Source organism: Humulus lupulus, chromosome 3, assembly GCF_963169125.1.
Source record: "Humulus lupulus chromosome 3, drHumLupu1.1, whole genome shotgun sequence".
Lineage (NCBI taxonomy): Eukaryota > Viridiplantae > Streptophyta > Magnoliopsida > Rosales > Cannabaceae > Humulus > Humulus lupulus.
Genome location: NC_084795.1, coordinates 67360845 through 67383730, shown reverse-complemented (window position 1 = coordinate 67383730; position 22886 = coordinate 67360845). Strand labels below are relative to the sequence as shown.

Here is a 22886-nt window from a genome sequence, read left to right as displayed (position 1 = left end):
AACCACTCTATAAATAGCGTGGAACAATTCAATTGTGGAGACTGAGAAATTTGTATGGGGAAGACTCTGTAAAATTGCTTCCATAAAAACTTTGAGAGAATTCCAAAAGTTGAATAACACTAACTCATGGACTACGCAAATTTTAATAACTGCTAAAATACGTAAAAATCGTGTCTCTTATTGTTTGTCTCATTTGGTATTTTGTTTAATTGCTCTTCATTTATAAGTTGATGAAAAACGGCGTCAACAAGATTAAAAACACTTTAAAATAAAACTTGAATTTTAAAAAATGTAGGGACAAAATAAAGAAATATTTGTCTAGTTTCCAACTTCTACTTTGATTAAACCTCCAGCAAACACGTTCAAAAGCTTCACATTCATTCCAAATAGTAAACTACAAAATAAAAAATAAAAAAAATAAAACCTTTCAAAATAGTAAAAAAAAATAAAAAAAATAGGTGCACCGTAAAAAAGAAAAAAAGAGGAAAAACCTCATAAGGTAAATTCCTAATATTAAATTAATATATATGTAAGCATTTTTCTTAAACTCGTCAATCAATAAAGAGTTGCAAATGAACAAAAGTTTACTATACAAAAGTTTAAGAAATATTTCGAGGTTATCATTAGGAAATATAGCACGAATTATAGCTCAGCCATATAGAGCCTAGCCACTATTAATGGTTATTGGTCTGTACAAGCTACCCACTGTATACATAATATACATTATTTGTGAGCGCCTTCAAGTACAGTGTTTTTTAAATTTATTTATTTATTTTGTAAATGGCATTGATCGAACAAGAAATATTCTATATGATTTCTATCACCGTCCAATATTTTACCTTTGCACCAAGTGGGGTATCCAGATTAAGACCCATGATATTACAAGTAATCCAACTTTGTTACATAATAAGAAGAAAACATTAATTAGTAACACATGATGATCGCCAATATCTAACGACTTTTTTTTTCCTTATGTAATATATTTTTACAAGACAAAAAATTACAATATAATCAAAGTTGGGTGAGAGTACTAGCTACTAGCTAGCTAGAACTTATTAAGAACTACCTGACTACATAAAACAAAGACAGCCATATATATTAATATATGTACACCATTATGTAAAAAAAATTAAGTGACAAAAATAAAAAAAATTAAGTTCAAAAATAAAGATAATTTTAATACCTAAAAAAAATCCTTTATATTATCTAAAAGAATATTAAAAAAAACTATATTTGCTAGTACTTAATCTTAAATAATATATATAGGAAAATTCTCTTATAGGGTTTCACTTTAAGTCCTACCGGTAGGGCTCTCAGTATTTATAACCCATGAACAGTTTCTGGCGTGATTTTTTTTTATGAGCGTGTATATTGTAGCTATTTAGAGCATCCTGCAAATTTTCAGAAAATTCCGAATAGTTTACAGTATTGAAAATTAGGTTCAAACATATTGTTGCACGCGTGACTAATTTTTTTTATGCGCGTGGAAAACAACATGTTTGAACCTAGTTTCGATACTATAACCTATTCGGAATTTTCTGAAAATTTGCAGAATGCTCTAAATAGCTACAATATACACGGTCATAAAAAAAAGTCGCGCCGACAACTGTTCACGGATCGAGAAACACTGAAAGCCCTACCAGTAGGCTTAAAGTGAAGTCTCTATAAGAGAATTATCCTATATATATATATTTCTTCTATATAATAAGTGTGTAGATAACGGAAATTCTTGTTTTTAACATTTTTTTTATTTTTTTAATGTTAACTTTAACAGAATATTTTTATATTTAACAGAATATTATTATATTTAATGATAGTTTGTAAACGCTTAAATTTAAATAAAATAAAATAAATAATTAAAAAATATAAAATAGAATATTTTAGAGATATTTTACAATAATAATTATTTTAAAATAATAAATAATTAAAAAAATTAAAATATGATATTTTTGAGATATTTTACAATGATAATTATTTAACATAATAAATAATTAAACAAATTAAAATATGATATTTTTGAGATATTTTACAATGATAATTATTTAAAAATAATAAAATGATATGTTTTATAACTTAAATAAAATTTAATTAAACTTAAACTCACTTATTAGAATAATATCATATTAAACCTATAATATAATCTATTATGAATTAGCAACAATTTACTTTTTAAAAAACTAGCAAGAATCTACGTATATTAAACATATAATATATAATCTCTTGTTGTCCTTTTCAAATTAAAAAAGTAGAACAAACATAAAGTTAAATAAAAATAAATAAATTATTTAATTAAAATAGGATATATATTTGATATTAATATAAATTTAATAAAAATAATTAATAAATATATATATGTCGGTGTATCTAAAGGAAAAGAGTCATTTGGCACCAAACTCACATCACGCGTATTGCACACTGCTTTGATATTAATCTTCAAAGAAAGCAAGCCTTTTACACTAACCAATCTCCAATTAATATATGTCATTATGGGGCATATAAAAATCTTCTCATATTATTTATATATATATATATATCCCGTGCCGTCACAGCTACTCATGTTTCCTCCAAATTAATTACAATTTCTTAAAGAAAATTTTGCCAAGAAAAAATGTAGTCAAAAGAATATTTTAGAGCTATTAATTGTTTAATATTATAAATAATTCAAAGGTAATCATGAACTCAAAGATTTTATGTATATAAAAAAGCACTAAAATATATGGTATCTCCTTTTACTTGGTAATAGTAATAAGTACAAATACACATGTACAATATATATATATATATATATATATTTATATGATCTCAATACTTGTAGAGCCATCCAAACAAGATTTAATTCGGTTCAATTTCATATTGAACTGTGATCATTCTTTGAAAAAGAATATAGCTATAAGTATAAACAAATCAAACAAATAATGTACGTAGCTAATCTGAGTTAATGGATTTATATCTGAGCAAAAAGCAAAAATATTTGGAAAGAGCAATAATATATCATACAAGTAATTATAAAAGTTCCCACTAACCATTTTCTCTTTTCTTTTCTTTTCTTTTCAAGCACTCTTAGTTCCATATCGTCGATCATCACACTGAGAAAATTACCATTATCATTATTATTCTCAATGATGCAATGGATTGGGACCAGTCGGGACTCGGCGCTTTTCAACGCCATATCTCGGATCAATCTCATGATCATTAGCACTATTACTTGACTGATGATCTCGATCGCCACTTGAAGCTTGATCGTGCGATCGTTCCTCCGCCGCCATACCTGGTGTCGAACGACGTCGTTTCTTATGGTGGCCTGCTATAAATGGAGTGAAGTCAAAACTGCTTGCTAGAACTTTTCTGCTCATCAAAGGGTGGTAGTTATTATTAACGTTATAATTGGAGATCGAAGAATCTGTGATGAGATTATTATTCATGGGGGCGGTGATTGTGTTTTGTTTGGCAATATTTGATTTGGACTTGAAGTTTCGAAATTCACGAAAGAGTAATAAGAAAAGAGAGAACCATAGGAAGAAGAGGAAGAGGAGTTGAGAAAATTTTAAGGCCATGGTGAGGGTGAAGGAGAGGGTGGGAGAATAAGAGGAGAATGGCTAGAAGGGGGAGGCATATGGATGAAACTAGGTTAAGAGAAGTTTCAGATGTTATGAGAGAGAGAGAGAGAGAGAGAGATAACCTAAGGAGAAAAGGGTTTTTAATAGAGAGATAGATGAAGAGATTTTTATTTTTTTGGATGAGTTTGACAGCTTGATTGAATGGTCTAATGGTGGGTTAAGATATATATATATATATATATATATATATATACAAGGATTAAGGAATGAAGGAGATGCTTGAAAATATGTCATTAATTGCCTACCTGATAGCTTTCATTTGAGACTTACAACTTAGTACCTTTTTATAATTAGCTATATGATATACTTATTAATGCAAGGAGAGAGGAGAAAGAGAAAGAGAGAGAAAAGAGAGGCTTTTCCCAATGAGAGTTTCTTAGAAATAAAGTAAATATAATAAAATGTCATAATTAAAATTGTCAAACCTTGAATCATGTCTGTTTGATTATGTTGGTAATGCTTAATTATTATTTAAATATGTTATATATAGGGGAGAATAATGTGAGGTAGATAGTAGAAGAATGTATATAGGAACTGTCAACTTCTCTCTCTCTCTCTCTCTCTCTCTCTCTCTCCATTAATGGTTGGAAGGAAGCTCCGTACTTTGTTTTGAGTGAATTGCAACTAAATGATAGAGTGGGGAATATGCAATCTACGTTTTCTATGGACAAAGCATCCATGAATAGTTGAAGAAATAAGTGAGGGCCAAATCAAATACTTTTTGAAGAAGTGGACATTAAGAGGTACCGCCAAGATGAGCAAAAAAGTTTATTTTCCTAATTCATTTTCCTTTCCTTTCCTATTAATTAGTTAAATGCAAAATAAAGTTGATGGATGTTGATTACTCTCTCTCTCTCTCTCTCTCTTGGTTAAATTTGTTGCACTTTATTAAATTCATTAAAATAAAGAGCAAAAGGACATATTGAGCATCAAAAAGGGAGTTTGATCGAGGATGGTAAATTCCTGAGTTGGTACAGCCTATTTGTGTATTGAGTTACTTAACTTATGATTTCACATTGAATAAATTAACAAGAATCTCATCCAAATTCAAGACCATGCTTCATGCTTTTGACAATATGGTCATAAACTTTATATAACCTTTTTCATTTTATTGATCATTATTCATAATCGGTTTTCCATAATCGTCATTTATTAAAGTAAGAACGTATACATTATTATATTATTTTAGTTGCTCTCATATCATATATAGGCCCACAGAACAACCTTAATGATTTTACCTTGTCATATCCCAGTTTAGTGTAATTCCAAAAAAAATCCCAAAAATAAATGTTTGAATCAAATAATATGTAGTGAGAGAACACCCCATTAATTAGCGGCTACATACCAAAAACTTTGAGCCCCGCCCGCCACAAAACAGCAACACCACCCCACGCCAACTGGAAAAAATAACTCAGAGCACCGGCCCACCATTGTCAACGAGACCAAGCACCTAAACACGCCCACCATCCAATGAACCATACCAAACAACCACGTCGAGAACGATGGCAACAACCACCCAGATGCACTCCATCAGCAAACTGTATCCTTTCTCGCCCAGCCACACCCACACGCCATGCCAGAGCTAGCCACGGTGCATTTAACCAAGAGGGGATAAAGAAATCAAACCATAAATAAACTTAGGGTTAGAGGGAAACCTTCAAATTCTATAGTATTTTTATTTAGTTATATATTTGTAGGTTTATTTATTTTTAGGTAAATGACAACATAAATACTCAATGTTTCTAGTAATTTATTACTCAAACTTTTTATTTTGATAGGAAAAATAGTTAAAGTTGCTAAAATTGTATGTAGCTTCTACTTCCTCTTCCTCTGCTCTGGTAAATGCTGATTAGGCTGACACATGTTCATCTTTATTGGTCTAGCTTATAATTTTTTTTTAAATGTTATTAATTGATTTTAAAATTAAAAAAATGACAAAATATTTTTTTGATTATTTTTTTATTTAAATCAAAGCCTATTTATTTAAAAAACGATAATTATTAAAAATTATAAACCTAAATTTAAACGTAATTAAAACAAAACCAAAAATTAAACAAAATATATTTGATAAAAAAACCACCCCTTTCTTCTTCTTCTTCTTTTGCATGGCAATTCTAAATCTAAATTAATCAATGCCAAGAACACTAAAACTAATTCTCCAACGCTAAAAAAAAGTCAAGAACACTTTCCCCACGAATACCTTCCTAGTTTCAAAATCTACCTATATCAAACAACTAAATCCAATTTATTCGGCAAGCTAACAATGAGCAAGAAAAAAAAATTATGGGTCGTCAGAATATTTTTTTAATGAAAATTTCTATGCCAAATTTAGATCTATTTATTACTCAGTCGTAGTTCTATCGCTCAATCAAAGAGCGGGCCTCGTCGGATTCATTGCGCCATGCCTATTATTGTAAAATATTTACTAAATTTAATAAAAATAATATTTTTCACTCAATTATATTTTATTTATATACATGCATATATTATATATTATGAAAATTTAATATTGTTAATGTAATCCTGAATTAAGTGTGTATATATATATAAATAAGAAGATTTAATACAAGACAATAATATAAATTTGTCTATAATTGCTAAATAAAGTGAAAGTTTTATTTAATAAAAATTAAGAATATGGTCTATTTTTTGTTTCAAGCATAACAACTAATCAACTAATCTTGGTTGTTTAGTGTCATGACATGAAAGATAGAGATGTCGTAAATAATATAAATTATGTAAGACTTTGATATGATTTAAAGTATAAACCTTTTTATGTCGTGGAGTAAAAATCTTACTAACTCCACAAAATTAGTGGAGCAAACAATCACGATGGGGGCAAAAGTCCCGCTGGGACTTAGTAAAACGAATCGTTCCACTTAGGCCTAGACAAATTTTATGCTAAAAAATTAGTACAGCAATAAAAGCTGCGATTTAAAAAAAAAAAATAGTAAAGCCCAACCCACTATTTAATAACATTGAACCCACTCTCTCATATCTCATTCTCTTCCCTACTAGCCTCCCATCATATTCACTATCTCTCTCTCTAAAAGGTCTCCCTATCTCTTCTCTCTCTCCCTTTCCTCTCTTCTCACCATTTTATTTATTCTCTTTGTGCAAGTTTTGCGGAGCTCCACAATGTGTTGAGCGTGGGAGGGAACGAAAGGGCTAGGTGCTTGGGGATCATTCTCTTTCTCTCTTTCTTTTTTTCTTTATGTTTTTTTGCATATTTTTTTTCTCTTTTTTTTCCTTTGATTTGCCCTAGATGGAAATGTTTTTTCTCTTTTTTTTCCCTTTGATTTTTGTAGTTTTTGGGCGTTGGTGGTGGCTGTGGTGCTCGGTGTTGGATGGTGGTGCGATGGGGTGCATGAAACATTTTGGTTTCTACAAATTTTTTTAAATGGAGACTTATTGCGCCACGAATCCTATGGTGCCATAAGTCCATCTTTTTGTGTCTACCCCTGTTGCGTCATGTATATATGTGGCACAATAATCACTCTTGTGCCGTGATTTTCGTGGCACAAACAGTTTTTTGTTGTTGTTGTAGTGAATATAGAAGTTTTACATTCATCACCTGAAGTGAGTAATATAATCTTATTTATGGTTGTCTAGCTTTTAACTCATCAGGTAAGGACTATTAAACAAAAGATCAAACTCATGATGTCTTAGAGTAATAAGATTGCAGGTGGCTGGGAACACACTTTACAGATATGGAATCCACTCCCTCCTTGTTAGGAAATAGATTAGTTGTTCATTTTAGTGTTGATTCGAGGCATGAATATTGAGTGCTCAATTTTTGTAAAATCTTCATTGTATACAAGTTACATAATTATGTTCAATAGAATATCAATTGATGGATCTAAATGATAAAAAGTATAATTAGAGAGGTTAACAATAATTACACCTAGCTCTAATTATAAAGTAGTAGAGGGTAATAAATCATGCAATGACTATATCAATGGAAAACTTAATAAGTTAAAGCTTCTAATAATATTGTTGTCTGTGATTTCATCATTGGACATGTGGCAGTCATTAGAGAAGTAGTTAGGCTCCTTGGGAGCTAATGAAGTCATGTGGAGCTCGCATAGAGCTCATCGGAGTGTAAACTCCTCCCAGCGCGTTTTGATCCATTTCCAGGCGTGGATGTCTTCAAGTTAGGCCATATCTCGAGGACCTCAATTGCGGTCCTCCCGTCCTCTTGGTTAGTTAGTCCTCCAGGTCTAGGAGTTTGTCCTCAGAACCTGGAGTAAATGCCAAGTGTCAATTACAGTAACTTTGTACCACAAGCGGCCGTCTCCAGCTTTGGGTGCCTTGAGTATTTTAGAATTAATGCCTTAAAAGCATGTAAAGGAATTTTATTGATTTAAATAAAAGTACAATTTTATTATGTTTGAATGTTATAATTAATTATATAATAATATCTAAAAAATTCATTATTTATTCATGAGAATATGATCTTGTATTAGTACGAGATAATTAAAATCATATATAATTAATAAAATAGTCAGTAACATATTAAAGTAATGAATCTTTAATGAATGATTACTAGTACAGTTTACTAAGCATACGGGATGCAAGTGATCTAGATTCGGATTACTGATGTGGATAGACATCTTAGTACATGTGTTGTATATAATAGAGATTATATATGACAGGACCAATGAGAATTAATTATCTTTATAAACCTGTCGTTTGGCATAAAGATTTAATTCTTATCATAATAGATTATCATTTGTAGATCAGTCTAAATCATGAGTATTCATGAACTCTTGTTTGTGTTTATTGGATCTTTTGATTTACTCGTTAAGGTTTCTTAGTAAATGAGGCTAATGACTTTTGTTTTGGAAATTCAATACCATGAATGGCTGGGATGATTTACAATAATGGAATCTATACTTTCCTAACAGATCGAATATTGGTTCCATTAAGGGTTAATTCTGGAACTAAATAGTTATTGAGCTCAAATCTATAATTTGATTATAGATTAATTATTCACTAGTGATTTAATGGTACTTAAGGAGAGATAATTAGAAGGGTGAGATGGTAATCTTGACCAATTCTAATTAACGAACCAATAAATGAAGGACAAAACTACATTTATTGCTTATATCAATGGACTATAAGAGAAAACTCTATAAATACTTAGAGTGCAATTTCATATTTATAGTGGAGTAATCATAGAATTAATAAATAAGATTATTAGATTAAAGAGGTTAACTAATAATCTGGTTTATTGGAGCTTCGTATTATATGTCCATGGTCCCCAAATCACATCTGTCCTACATTGTCAAGGGTAAGGATGTCAAAATAAAGATTTGTAGAGAGAATGACTTAATTGCAAAGGAATTAATTTTTCAAGGCAAGGAAATAATTATGTGATAATTATAGGCAATTGATTAATTATGAATTTGTTAATTATTTAACTGTATAGTTTTTATTTTGAAAAACTATAAGTTAAAATAATTATTAATCTAGTTTGGATTATTAATTATCTTATTTATTATAAGATATTTATTTATTTAAAACTGATATTTTAAGATAAAGTTAATTTTCAATTAACTAATATTTATTTTGGGATAAATATATTGTCTTAAATATTAATTAAATAAACAAATAAGAAAATTAGGAAAAATCCTAATCTCGCTCATGTCACTCACTATATTGCACAGTGAGTGACCCCACACAAGGATTTCTTGTAACGATCCAAAAATTACTAATAAGACTTAAGGGTCTTGATTAGTGTGTCGGGAGGGCATAATTGGTAATTATGTGAATATACGATTTAATGCATGATTATATGATTACGAGGAAATGATTAAGTGTATGTTTATGAGTATTAAATACACATGTGGGCCCTGTTTGCTTATAATGACATATTTGTAATTTTGGCCCGTAGAGGGCATAAATGTAATTTTATGTGATTAATTGTTGAGACCAAATTATTAGGTGGATATATTTGCAGCATATGGCTCGAGACGGTCCTAGTGAACAGATTGGCGAAATAGTCATGACAGGGATTTATACCCGGCTCGAGGGAGCCTGGGGTATTTTGGGAATTTGGAGAATAATTTAGGAATTATTAGACATTGGGTAAATAATTGGTGATTAACTGGATGATAGGATTTAAGTGGTAAATAATAGGAACACTCAAGGAGCTAATGGGAACTGGGAGTAAAATGACTTAATTACCCTTTAGGCACTCTTGAAAGATTTAAATGGGTAGAGGGGCAAGTGAGCCATTTGGTTGTTAGAGGATATGTTCTGAATTAAGTGGAATAAAGCAGAAAGAGGTGGAACCTCCCTGCTCTTTCTTCCTCACATTCTCCTCTCTCTTTTCTTTCTCTCAATTGGTTCAAAGGTTAGGAAGGGAAAAGAAGGGCAAAAGCTTGGGTATTTGACTGGGATTTCTAAGCTAAGGTGAAGGGCTACAGAATTTCGACTGGGAACTAGATTGGTTCTGGCTTGTGGACTTAAGGCTAGCCAACCAGAGAATTCAATTGAGGAATTTGGAGAACTCAGCCATTTTTGAGGTAAGGAGTCAAGCCTTTAAGTTTGTTGAGTTTAAAACCTGAGTTCTTACCCTGGTTTTTATGTTATTCTGGGTTTTGGGGAAAAGAGGTTTGATTTTTGGTGGTTGCTAGAGGGAAAGGAAGAATTAGTGGCTATTAGGGACCATCCAGAGGCTAGGGTCGGAATCATCCAACTGAGGTAACCATTTTTGGCCCTTATTTGTTTTGAGTTTTATGGTTTTAGATGGTGTTCTTGAGCTTGAGAGCTCAAGTTTGATTTTTGTGTTTGATGAAGTTGTTAGTCAAGGTTTGGTGTTATGTGGGTGTTTTGGTTGAGCTATAGTGTATTGTAGGTTCAATTTTGAGTTTAGTTGAGGTTTGGAGTGGATTTTTGGAGCTTTGGCTCAGCGAGGTTCGAAGAAAGAAAACCCAGAAATTGGCATTTTTGGTACTAGTGCTGTAGCGCTAGGTTGGGAGTGCTACAACGCTAGGCTGTATTTTCTAGGGGTTTTGGGTTTCTGTCTATAGCGCTGTAGCGCCCACCTTGTAGCGCTCCTTAGCCTCCTGAAATTGGTTTTTGGGTATTTTCTTAAGGTTTTCACTTAGGGGCTCGAGGGACGGGTTCACCACCTCGTTTGGTGGAACTTGGGGTCCTGAGAGCGCGAGTGTGGTCCCAGAATTGTCCTTTGGAATTTGAACTCATCAAAGTACCATTTATGGATTGTGACTAGGTTTATCGCCAAGGCTCGGAGCTAAGGGTCGTGCTCTGAACCGTTTCACTTTCTCCGCTCGGAAATTAAAGGTAAGAAAACTTCACCCGGTTGTGTGGCTATGTTGGGACTAAGAGTTCCCTATACTTGTATGCAATGTTGTATGATGGTATTATGCCATGCAAGCATGAAATAAACGACCTAAGAGTGCCAGAATTAATATTTGTGCACAGGACGTGGCTCGACCATTGGTAGCTGAGGTTAATTAAATAATCACTGGGCTTGGCCTAAGCGGGCCAGATTCAGTGAGTTAAACACTGGGCTCGACCTAAGTGAGCTGATGACAGTGGGTTAAACAGAGGGTGCAGCCTAAGGGCATCGACCCTAGTTATTGTATGATATGTCCATCGTTGTTTAATTTGACGAATATGATATGTTGAATACCTGGATGTTAGATTGTTGATTTATTAATCGTTATCATTGATTAAGTGAATGTTGTGGCTTGCTGGATAAATGATTAATGTCTTGTGAATTATTTGATTATGCTATGATATTATGGTTTTCTTGCTGGGCCTCGGCTCACGGGTGCTACGTGGTGCAGGGAAAGGAAAGGGTAAGATGGTTCAACCATGGGTTGGAGAGCTTTGGGGGCGAGGTGTACATTGTCAGATGCTCGGCTGCCACGGTCGAGGGATTATATAGGGACGGAAAAAAATCAAATGTGTATTTTTCCATTAGAGTGGCTTTGTTTATTTATAACACTTGGAAATCTTGTAAATATGTCTTTTAAACCATGTTTTGGGATCTCATGTACTAAATATTTATTTTAATGAAAATTATCTGTTTATGACCAAAATCTTTTAAACCTAACCTGTTTATGGCTTTAGGTTCATATTTTTATATAAATGACTTGGTTAGCAAGTCTTGCACTGTTTTAAACACACAGTGTAATGGTCTTGGTTATCTAGAGCGTTATAACTTGGTATATGAGCAGTCTAGGTTTAAGGGTTCCTGAAGACTGGCTAGACATGTACACTTGCTGCTAAAGACAAGCTCGACTCAGGGTTTCGTAAATGAATACATGAGGTTATATGCTTAAGTGCTTGAATGAAATATGAATGCATTAATTTGCATAATTAATAGGGAGCATGAGATTCTGATAGGGCTTGGCCCTTGACTATTGTGTGATGAAATAGAGGTGTGCTGATTAGCATTGCTACTGCATGTGGATGAATATTTGGATAATGGTTTGTATACTGATTGCATATGGTGAATTGTTTAAATTGAACTTATATGTTATACATGTTTAGTGGTATATGGAAAGCAGTGTAAGTGTGAATGTACCTGGTAGCAATAAAATTTGATAACTAAATGCATAGTATTGTAGATTGGTGTTTATTATGCTTTATGTGTGCATGATTATTGTGGTTGTTTGGACCTGCCCGTGGGATGGTTTTGGATATGAACATCAGGGCTGAGGGGTTTAGTCAGTGATGGCGGATGAATTCAGATCGTTTGCATTTAGAATGGTTAAGTGGACCTGGTATTGTTATAATGGGGATTGCAGATGATAGTTAGGGTTGGAATCCTCCATCTGCCCCTGAAAGTCGTAGCAGGCGTTCGCTGGTATGTGAGTAAAGCAATGAGGTCTGATAGAGGAGACTAGATGGGTGAACAGCGGGTTTAGCTAGGAAAAAGAGTTGCTTTGTATACTTTGATGGTAAGGGCACCAGTATTGGTTTAACCTGAGGGTGGAAATAAATAGGAATTAATGTATGGAAGACTTAGAAGGCATTATCCTCTGGTTTTGAGGAGGGTTTGGATTTGCCTAAGAATTGGTCAGTGGATGGGCATAGCTAATCTCATTCTTGATTATATGAAGATGATAGGTCGTGACAGAGTGGTTGCGCTAAGTAGTTGTGGCAGAAGGATGCCCGGAAGTGGTACTCAGACCCAAAAGGTTGTCATAACGGGTTGAGAGGAATTATGGCAGTGATTTAATAAAGAGGTTATAAAGACGTAGTCTGAGCAGAGGAGACTGATAAGTTTATGACCTTGGTTTAGAATGGTAAGGCAACGACAATGTATGTCAATAAGTTTTGAGGGTTGGTCAATCTGCTTGAAAGTTGATACGAGTAGATGTAGCCGGAAATGATGACTCTTTTAAGGATTAAACTCTAGGATGGCCCAGAGCATCAGAGCCACACTAGTGTATGAGATTTTCATTCGTGCTTGGCAGCAGGGAGGGCCATGTTATTTAATATATAAGGAATGAGGTATGGGGCGTGCATGTCGTAGGGCAAGTAATGCAGATGATGGTACTCCCATTTGTGGGAATTAGTAAGGGCAAACACTCGGTAATCGGAACAGAAGGACCATTCACAGTTCTATGGCTCCTGGTTTTGACAGGAAGGGGTTTAGTTTACAGGATAGCTGTCAGGAAAGTAATGAGATCTAGTGAAGTTATTTAGTATGCATCAGAAGCAGGAGATGCCATTTGGAAAGATGCCAAGTCAGGGCACAATTTCTACATGGAATGGTTTATGTAATGCCCCAAAATCCCTAATGTGGTTTAATTGTCGGATTAGTAGGTCGGGAGGGCCATAATTGTTTTATTGAGCCATTAAATGATTGTATACATGTCTATGTGAATTATACTATAATATGATGTTAAATGCGTGCATGTGGGTCCACATTTGATTGTAAGGGTTTTTTGGTAATTTGGCCGAGGGCATATTTGTATATTTTGGTGCATGCTTGTGATTAATTGTTGAGGTCACATTATAATGTGGATTTGTTCGAGCTATTCGGCATGAGACGATCTTTGAATATAAACTATCGGTTTGGTCATTACAAGCTTAAGCTTGGGGCTCGGGGTGAGCCTCGGGGTGTTTTGGTGATTAGAGCGTTATCGGGAATTAAAGAGTAACGAGATATGAATTATTGGTATTTGAGAATATCGAGAATAGCGGGAATTGGAGGGTGTTAATTATGATTAACGAAATAGGTGGGAAAGGACGGTTTTACCCTTGGGAGTCTTTAGAAACCTTTAAATGACCTAGGGGAAAAATAGTCATTTCACCCCTAAGATATATATCAGCTTTGTAGACTGTAGAAGCTTACCAAAACAGAGCAAGTTCTCCCTTCTCCCGTACATCCCTTCTCTTTCATTTTCCTTTGGAATTCTTGACCTCAATTTGAAGAAACAAGCTGGGAAATCAAGGATTGGAGTTTATAAACTTAGTTCATCCATTGAAGAGGACACAAACCCAACTTGAGGTAAGAATTCATCTATGAATTTAAGCTATACTCTGTTTTTCTTATGGTTTTTAGTCAAGAGATTTTGATGTGGTTAGTTGGGAATTTATGGAAGTTTTTGGAGGAAATTCACTTGGGTTTTGATGCTTGTATGTCGGGTAAGTTGTAGTAACAATTGGTGGCTTTTTTTGGTGATGTTGGGGGAGTTTTAATGAGGTTTTAGAATGAGTTCGAAAGGAGAAAACAGGGATTTTGGCTGAGTTTTAGGTGGGGTCGCGGCTCTGTTCTAGAGCGTCGTGGCCAAAGCTTGAGAAAATGGGAGGAAGTGGCTGAAGGGTCGCGGCATGGCCAGGGAGGGCCGCAGCCCGTGCTAGGAGCTGAAGGGAGGCCACCTCTGGTTGGGGGGTGGGCTGCGACATGGCCAGGGAAGGTTGCGACCCTTAGTGGCATTTTGGCCAAAAGTTGGTTTTTGGCTTGGGGATTCAAGCCTTAGGCCTCGGGATCGATCCTACTACCCGGTTTAGTAGGATTCAATGTCTCGAAGGCTAGGTTTTGGTTCGGGAACCTTTGCTATTAATTTTATTGATGGAATCCCATATTTGGTTATGACTAGGTGACCGCCAAGGAACCAAAAGGTTGATCGTTCTCAAGGGTCGTTCCTATACTAATTCTCGCTCGAACCAGAGGTAAGAAAACTGCACCCTGTGTATATGACATGTGTGGTTGTTATAAAGGCATGTTGGTTGTTAAATGTGTACATTGATTGCATATTAAATGCTTAGCAAATCTTGCTTACTTGTGTATGGCACTGACAATTTAGAACCGGCACTGGACGCGTATTACTGACCTAAGAGTCAGGAACGGCATAAGTGTCATGAACGCAGAGCTGATAAAAGATTAGATCTAATCGATATCAGCGTTGAATGACTCTAGGAGCATTAATTCTAGACCGACCCTAAGGTCGATGAAAATTATAAGTGCTTGACTAGTCTAAGACTAGTTAGTCAAAGCCAGGGCCTAAGGCCTAGGTGGCTATTTTTTCATGTGACTAGGGAGCGGAATCCCATGGTTGTGACTCTATGGTCATGCGATAGGTTATGTTGGTGACTAGTTCATCAAACACCTATCTTGATAAGCTAGTGAAAGGATCACTTATTTGTAAAGCCCAGGTGACCCTATCGTCACATGGCTAATGGGAACGGAACCCACCTTAGTGACTTTTACAAATGTCACTCCTCTATTTTAGACTGAAAGTCCTGAATGATTATTACGATCATTGTTGATATTATATTAATGAAATATTGTGTTTTCTTGCTGAACTTTGGCTCATGGGTGCTATGTGGTGCAGGTAAAGGGAAAGAAAAGCTCACCCATCCTTGAGTGGAGAGCTCAGGTGGTGATGTGTACATATGCGGCCGCTTAACCACCACGGCCAAGGAGTTCTCATGGGAACTAGGGGTTTACCCTATTTTTGCCGCTTAGATCGGCGGGTTGTAAATTTTATTATGTAGTGACCATTTTGCATTGTAAATAACTTGTAAACCTTTTTATGGGCCCATGAACAGTTTTATGTTTTAAATAAAATGGATCATTTCCTTTTGATTGGTTTTTCCACCTTAACCTATTAATAACACCTAGAAGCACGTTTTTAACCAAAGAACTCGGGTAGCAAGTTAAATTCACGGTTCAACATTCACCGTAACGGTCTTGGGGTAACCAGGGCGTTACAGTTTAGTACGTTAGAGCAGATTGAGGATTGCCCAGGATTAGAGAATGGAAGAATGGAATGCTTTGTTACATTCGAAGCCCGAGGCTAGTTCCTCAGAGGTGACCAGTTGACTTGATAGTCCTCGTTCTTGGTCATATAACAAGTTGAAAGAGTTCGGTGTTGAGTATCTTCTAGGAGAGAGGCAGATATGAAGTATATGTCTCAAGGTTATTGTACGAGGGGCTTGAAATATTAATATTGGTTAGGATGAATTGGAAACTTCTAATAGAAGAATTGGAGTATAGGTAGTAAGGGGTTCGTAGTGGAAGTGATTAAGCTTGTCATATGGGAGCTTCGATATAGGCTTGAGTGGGAGCTAATTTGTTAGATAAGGGACAACCATGGATTTTAGGGGATATCATTTGAAGTATGTAAGTTGGACTGAATGGAAATTGAGTTGGTCAGTAGGGAATTCAGATGGGCATGTAAGGAATTTTTGGGTACGCTTCAGGATTGGACTATGGATAGGTTCAGTATCAGGGACATTATGAAGAATGGTATTGGTTTGGTAGAAAGAATTACTGATTCAGCTGAAGAATTTTTTGACTTAGGGATGGAGTAGACGGAGCATCGTATCATGAGATTTGTTGTCATCGCCTGTTAAGAATGAAGAGTTTAAATGCCCGGTTACAAGACAGAACAATGTATTCATAAATTGATCTTCAATCTGATTATTACCAGCTGAGGATCAAGAGAAGAGACATTTCAGGAATTATTACTTATACCCAGTGGGGTGTGATGGATTATTAGTAAAGGTTCTTAACTGATTTAAGCTTCAGCAACACATGTAAGTTCAACAAGCAGAAAGTATAGGAATAGTATGGACGAGTCACATCCAGGTTCATTGGCGATATGTTGGACTATTCCCCAGTTGGAAGCAGAATGCGAACGACTACTACACTGATGATACCAAGACTGAAGAAGCAGGATCACAGGCAAGGCTCCAAAAGGTGTCAGTTTCGATCTCGACAATGATATTCAAGGTCACACAACAGGAAGAGAAGGGATCATGTATGAAGAGATTTAGTCAGAAGCCACAAAGAGGTTACTGAAGAATGTTGGAGGAATAAGAGGCACAGTGGGACCAGTGAACATGTCATCTACTACCTGAAGTATCTTTGAAGACAGCTACACTAGAGATTGGAATGACAGAAGAACCTAAGGTTAAACTGAATGGGTGATTTTGTATCAAATTTTCAGAAGACAGAATGAGGATTGGTTAGCACTCTATGATATAGGAATCTGTATGTAATGGATGGATACGGAGGGGTAATACGAAGAACCTTATTTTTGTTAAGACATGAAACTATAAGTGGTGCATCAAAGTCTGAGACGCGCCCAGTTATAGACTGAACAAATGATGGTTTGAGCCTAGCAGTAGGTGAAAGAATGGGAACATGGTCGGTATACAGGGAATATTGAGTTGACAGTGAATGCATAGTGTAAGGGATTTGAGCGCTTGGTTGTTTGTATATGAATAACCCTGAGACCAGGATCCAGTGAGACTTAATGGGTGATTCATATTAGAAACCCTTGACTGTACAAGGGAGAATTAATTTGGAAGCTGATCTCTTATTTCATAAGATTTGTGTCAATTGGGTAGGACGCCATGAATTACAGTAAGGTCAGATAAGGTAACAATTGAGATTGATTTAGCACCTGTAATTGGTTGTGGACCAATATATATCTCTATAGATAATAAAATTCAGAAAGAGAATCTTGTGGGAATGGTTAAGAATCCTACCATCGTAGCATGAACTAAGGGATGAGGATCGGATGAGTGATCTGATGGAACCTGGTGTTGGGATGGAGATCCTAAATGGACATTGTACTACCTCCTTAAGCATATGATAATCAGTGAGCTTAAGTGGATAACAAGATCTGATATTTGTATACTGGGAGGTAAAAAGGTATAGTGATGAACCGTAGGAATGGACTACGCTAGACTACAAGTAAGATGATTGGATATGAAATGTTGCAACTCAACAGATTGAGTTAACACACTTGGGTTCGTATGAACGGGTGACATGGCATGGTATTTGATAGTGCTAGGTTGAGGCCCTTAAATTTTCCAAGTTCTGGAAAGGAAATATAGAACAAAGGGAGTAAGGTTGGAACCTAGAATTATTCACTGTCTACGGATAGAATGGCAACCTGAAGAATTAGTGGTTATTTTATTGAATTATACATTGAAGGTGCAAGTATTTGGGAAATATTAAGAAAATTATAGTCCCTTGATGGAACCATCACAGTGATGAATGCGGGATTACGGCTAAGGTGACACGGCATAAGATATGGTAAAATAGAAAGTAAGAAGTATTGGTTCTAAGTAAGGAAATAAAAGGCAATGAGTGTCATGGTTCAGTATTGGTTCGGGGGAAACTAATGAAGTTGTTGGAATTATTAAGGCATGAGGATCTGCCTACTTGAAATGACATAAGAGTTCGCAAGATTCAAGTATCGGAACATCAAATTCCAGAACATGAGATTTGTGATTCTCCAAGCATTGAAAATAAGGAAAAGTATGATACCTTGAGAAAGAAAGAAGGACTTTTGGATTTATGAATTGAGAAGGATCCCGAGATCGTACCAAGGATTAGGCCAAGGGCCTACAAGTTTGCCTTACCCTGGTATGGGTGGTGGCTTATGGGTAGTATTGATGTCAATGACAAGACAGGAAAACGACCGCTAATGAGATAAGCAGACCTTGGGGTTTTAGCAGAATTATTGAGTAAGGAAAGGTTAATAAGATTACAGTTATAAAATAAGATCTTATGGAACAAGATTGTCACTCTGGTAAGAGTGTTATTGCAGGGTTAAAGGTAAAGAATTAGACTCTAGAGTTATGGTCAAAGGTATGAGATTTATTACCGGCCTGACACTCTCCTGGGTGTTTCCTTGTGCATTTAGGGCAGGTAGGATGCTCAACTCGGTTACCCTGTTGGTTCCCACGGTTCCGGTCATTGAAGCGGTTATTGCGGTTGTTATGGTTCTGAGAGTTGTGGTTGCTGCTGTTCGGGACTGGAGGTCTAGGCCTTTTATCAACCCCACTATTCTGCCCTTCGATAGCCTTTCTCTTGTTGTTCTCATGGAAGTTCTTGTTGCGGTGGCTCTCTCTTCTAGCGGCATTATCCTTCCATATTCGATCCTCCAAATATTCAGCCTCAAGAGCTCTATCCAATACTTCTGCATAACTGGCCACCTCAGCGCTGGTCATCCTAACATCCCTTGCTATCATCGGTTTGAGTCCCTTTACAAACCTCTGAACTCGCATTGCATCAGTCGGCACCACTTCAGGGGCAAACTTGGCCAATCGATCGAACTTCTGTGCATAGTCGGTGACCGAAAGGCTCCCTTGAACCAGAGTTATAAATTCATCAACCTTAGTTGCTAGCACTGCTGGACTATAATACTTCTTACTGAATGCCTGGACAAACTGCGCCCAAGTCATGGTATTTGGATCATGGGTCTGTTTAGTCACGTCCCACCAAATACGTGCATCCATCTTAAGTAGATAAGCTGCGCAGGAAACCCTTTGGCGATCATCTAACTCCATATGATCAAAAATAGCCTCAACAGACCTTAGCCAATCTTCTGCCACCATTGGATCAGCTTTCCCTTCAAACGTCGGTGGGGCTTGTTTCCTGAAGCGTTCATATACTGGTTCAAACCCATAGGCTACAGGTTGTGGTGCAAGTGGTGGTACTGGCGGCTGCGGTTGTGCCACTGGTACTTGAGGTATAGGGTGCGTTTGAGATGTCTGTGGTGCTTGTCTAGCTTGCGCTAGCTCCTCTTCTCTTAGTCTCAACTCTTCTCTTAACCTTGCCACCTCTACAGCCAAGTCCACAGTTGGCGCTGCTGGAGCTGCAGGTTGAACAGATGGCACTTCAACGTCAGGGATGGCCGTAGTTTTAGACCTTGTGTGCTCCTCTACTACTCCACGTATCTATCTAGTTAACAACATCACCCCGCAAGATAATGTTGTGGAGTAAACTCCCTAACCTATGTCTATATTAACAATCGTGTCGCAAAGCATAAGTGTCCTTTGATCTCCATCCTCGCGGTCAGACGCGGTATAACTCGCAGTACTTCCTCTACTGCCGATTTTTCCTTCCACGTCATGCACCGTCTCTATACGCTCCTCTATTGCGCCATCATCGGTCTTTACTAGCACCAGCTCCAGACGACTAAATTCGTAATTTTCCAGAAAATCACGAATCGTAAAGTCCATGGTGCTAAACTCCATGTCATCTATCACAACGTTATTCCATGATTGATTTAACTGTAAAAGAGCCTCTGGGTACATTGACAACGCCTCACTCATTACCCAGTATTGTTCTATGGGCCAAAGCAAGGCTCCTCTCTTATTCATCATTCTTTGTATACGTTCGCAAACCTCCTTCGTCGTCTTTAAGACCGCTACCTTCCAATCGTGGTAGTCTTCGTCAAGCTCAACTTTAGGAATTGCACGAATCTCCTTAATCAATTGTTTCTTTGTTGTTCTTAACACATGAGGCATATTTACTACAGCAGTTAACAAATAGAAACATTAAATAAAATAGAAACAAGCAATAACACATAAGCAAATACTTACGACGCGGTGAAGTGAGATTTTCCCATCTTTAGCGTGTATGGGGTGGGGTCCTTGGAAAAACATGGACGACCGTCTCTGATACCATTTGTAAAGAACGCCCTAGACTAATACTTACAAAACATTCGCATAACATAATTTATAAAAGAATACCATCCATTATTAAAGTCTCAGGGGGACTTATTTAAAATCATGCAAGTTGGCGCCATAAGTTTAAAATAAAACATAGGTTTTTATGCAAAGTTCAAAGAAAACCAAATAATTTAAATAACAGAGTCCCACTGATAATTTAGGAAAGTCTCTTAAAAACAAAACATAATTTAAATGGCGTTCTACGTTGATCGTTTTATCGTCCATAGGATTGCCCCACGCCATACACCCCATGATGAAAGAACTCCTCACGTCACCACGCGTGCCATAGAGAAATCCTATTTGCTACCTAGAAGGAAAGTAAGGGGGTGAGCTAAAAGCCCAGTAAGGAAGTACAAACAAATAAGCAAGTAAGAAAAACAACAAAAAACAAAACACTAACATTCATCTAAGACATCATGGTACGTCATAACGTAATCGTAACATATCATCATATCATAACATAATCGTACATATCATCATATCATAACATAATCGTACATATCATCATATCATAACGTAACATATCATCATATCATAACATAAATGTGACATATCATCATATCACAAACATACAGCATACATGATGAGCATGGAACGCTAGTTGTCCATGTCACCCTATGAGGTAAACAGGAGATCACTGGTCCTTGAATAACCTCGGCGTATCCGCCCTAGGAGTCATGTCTCAATGTCCTTAGTAACTCGTTCGATGTATCTGACATCGTAATCTGTTTGATGTATCTAACATCGTATTCTGTTTGATGTATCTAACATCCATACACATATCACATTCAACAGATCATCACATTAAGGCATTCATAATTTCATAACAGTTCATTCATATAACAGCCCTACCATTCATAGCATAAAATCATAAAATCTATCTAACTTCCTTACCTCAGGTCCAAGCTAAGAATTTCACAATCTTTCAACGAGCCTATATCATAATCAAAATAACGTTTCTTAGGTTCATAAAATTACTATTTTGCCCTTCCATACAACTCATGTGTGCATGGGCCATGCACTCATGATAACAGTTACACTAAACATGCAATTATCGCCAAAAAGAATAATGCTCGTTCTACCCATTTTACTAACATGATTGTTTTATAAAAATCTCATAGTTGAATAATAATCATGATTTTGGATGTAAAAGTTGATTTGCATGTAACATGCATACGTGGGAACATTGCGTAATAAAGACGTTTTCAAAAACGATAATTCTACATTTCTTTTATTATTTTAAAATTCATAGACATATTACACGCTTTATTTTCTTAAAACTTCTAAGTTGATTAAATTTCTCAAAAACTTTATTATTATTTTTTTTATAAATTTATTTTATTTTAGCTCAAAATAAAATATGTGACATTTTCATTAAATAAATATTAATTTACCAAGAATTACCCAACAAACTTGGATTTAATTAAAATACCTATTTTAATATGTTTCTTTAGAAAAATATATTTTATCATTGTGTTACAAAAAATGATGTGAAAAATATATTTTAAGTGTGGAATAATACATTTTGATTTAAATTACTTAAGACTTAGTTTTTAAGTAGCAAAAATCCATATGTGACAATTTAATAACAATTGTTAACCTTTTTAAAACAACTTTCAGCCACCAATTATTTTATTCAAAAATCACAAATAAGTAGAGTCTAAATATTTTTCTTAATCAAAATAAATGAAAAATCATTACTTATCAAAATATGCATTCATACCATTAAAAATATCATTTTTCAATATTACCATAACGTAGGAAAAAATAATTTATTCCAAAAAATTAATCAAATTCATTTTTAGTGAAACTTACTTCATATTTTATTACAAAATTCCAGCAACTATTATTATCATTAAAAATCACCATATTCAAGTTTATAAACCCATATTTTCCCAAAACTCAATAAAAATTCTGTAGGAAATTAATTGAGTAAAATATCATAACATGAGACTTAAAATCCTCTTTTAATTTCATAAAAACTAACATATTCATCAAGAACATTATTTATGCATGCAACTTATCTTTTTATCAACTTTTACCCAATTATTTACAAAAAAAACAGCAAGCTTAATTCTTTATAAAACTCAACTTTTGTCTCAAAAATTACATAAAATCATACATGCTTAAAATCTCATTATACTCTTATAATATGCATGATTCTAATATCACTAACATATTCACATGAATCCTTTTAAAAACCATTTGTTGCAATTCCATGAAAACCAACAAAGCACTATCAATAAAATAACATATAGTAATTTATAAGCACCATATTCACATATGCCTTATATTAACCTA

At 35.2% G+C, this 22886-nt stretch overlaps 1 protein-coding gene across 1 annotated transcript; it reads right to left on the bottom strand.

Moving 5' to 3' along the window:
• Window positions 1–3116: 3116 nt before the first annotated feature.
• Window positions 3117–3554, bottom strand: LOC133824299 (CLAVATA3/ESR (CLE)-related protein 12). The gene has a single exon (XM_062257179.1). The coding sequence runs from the start codon at window positions 3552–3554 to the stop codon at window positions 3117–3119; it is 438 nt and encodes a 145-aa protein (XP_062113163.1).
• Between the last annotated feature and the right edge of the window lie 19332 nt (window positions 3555–22886).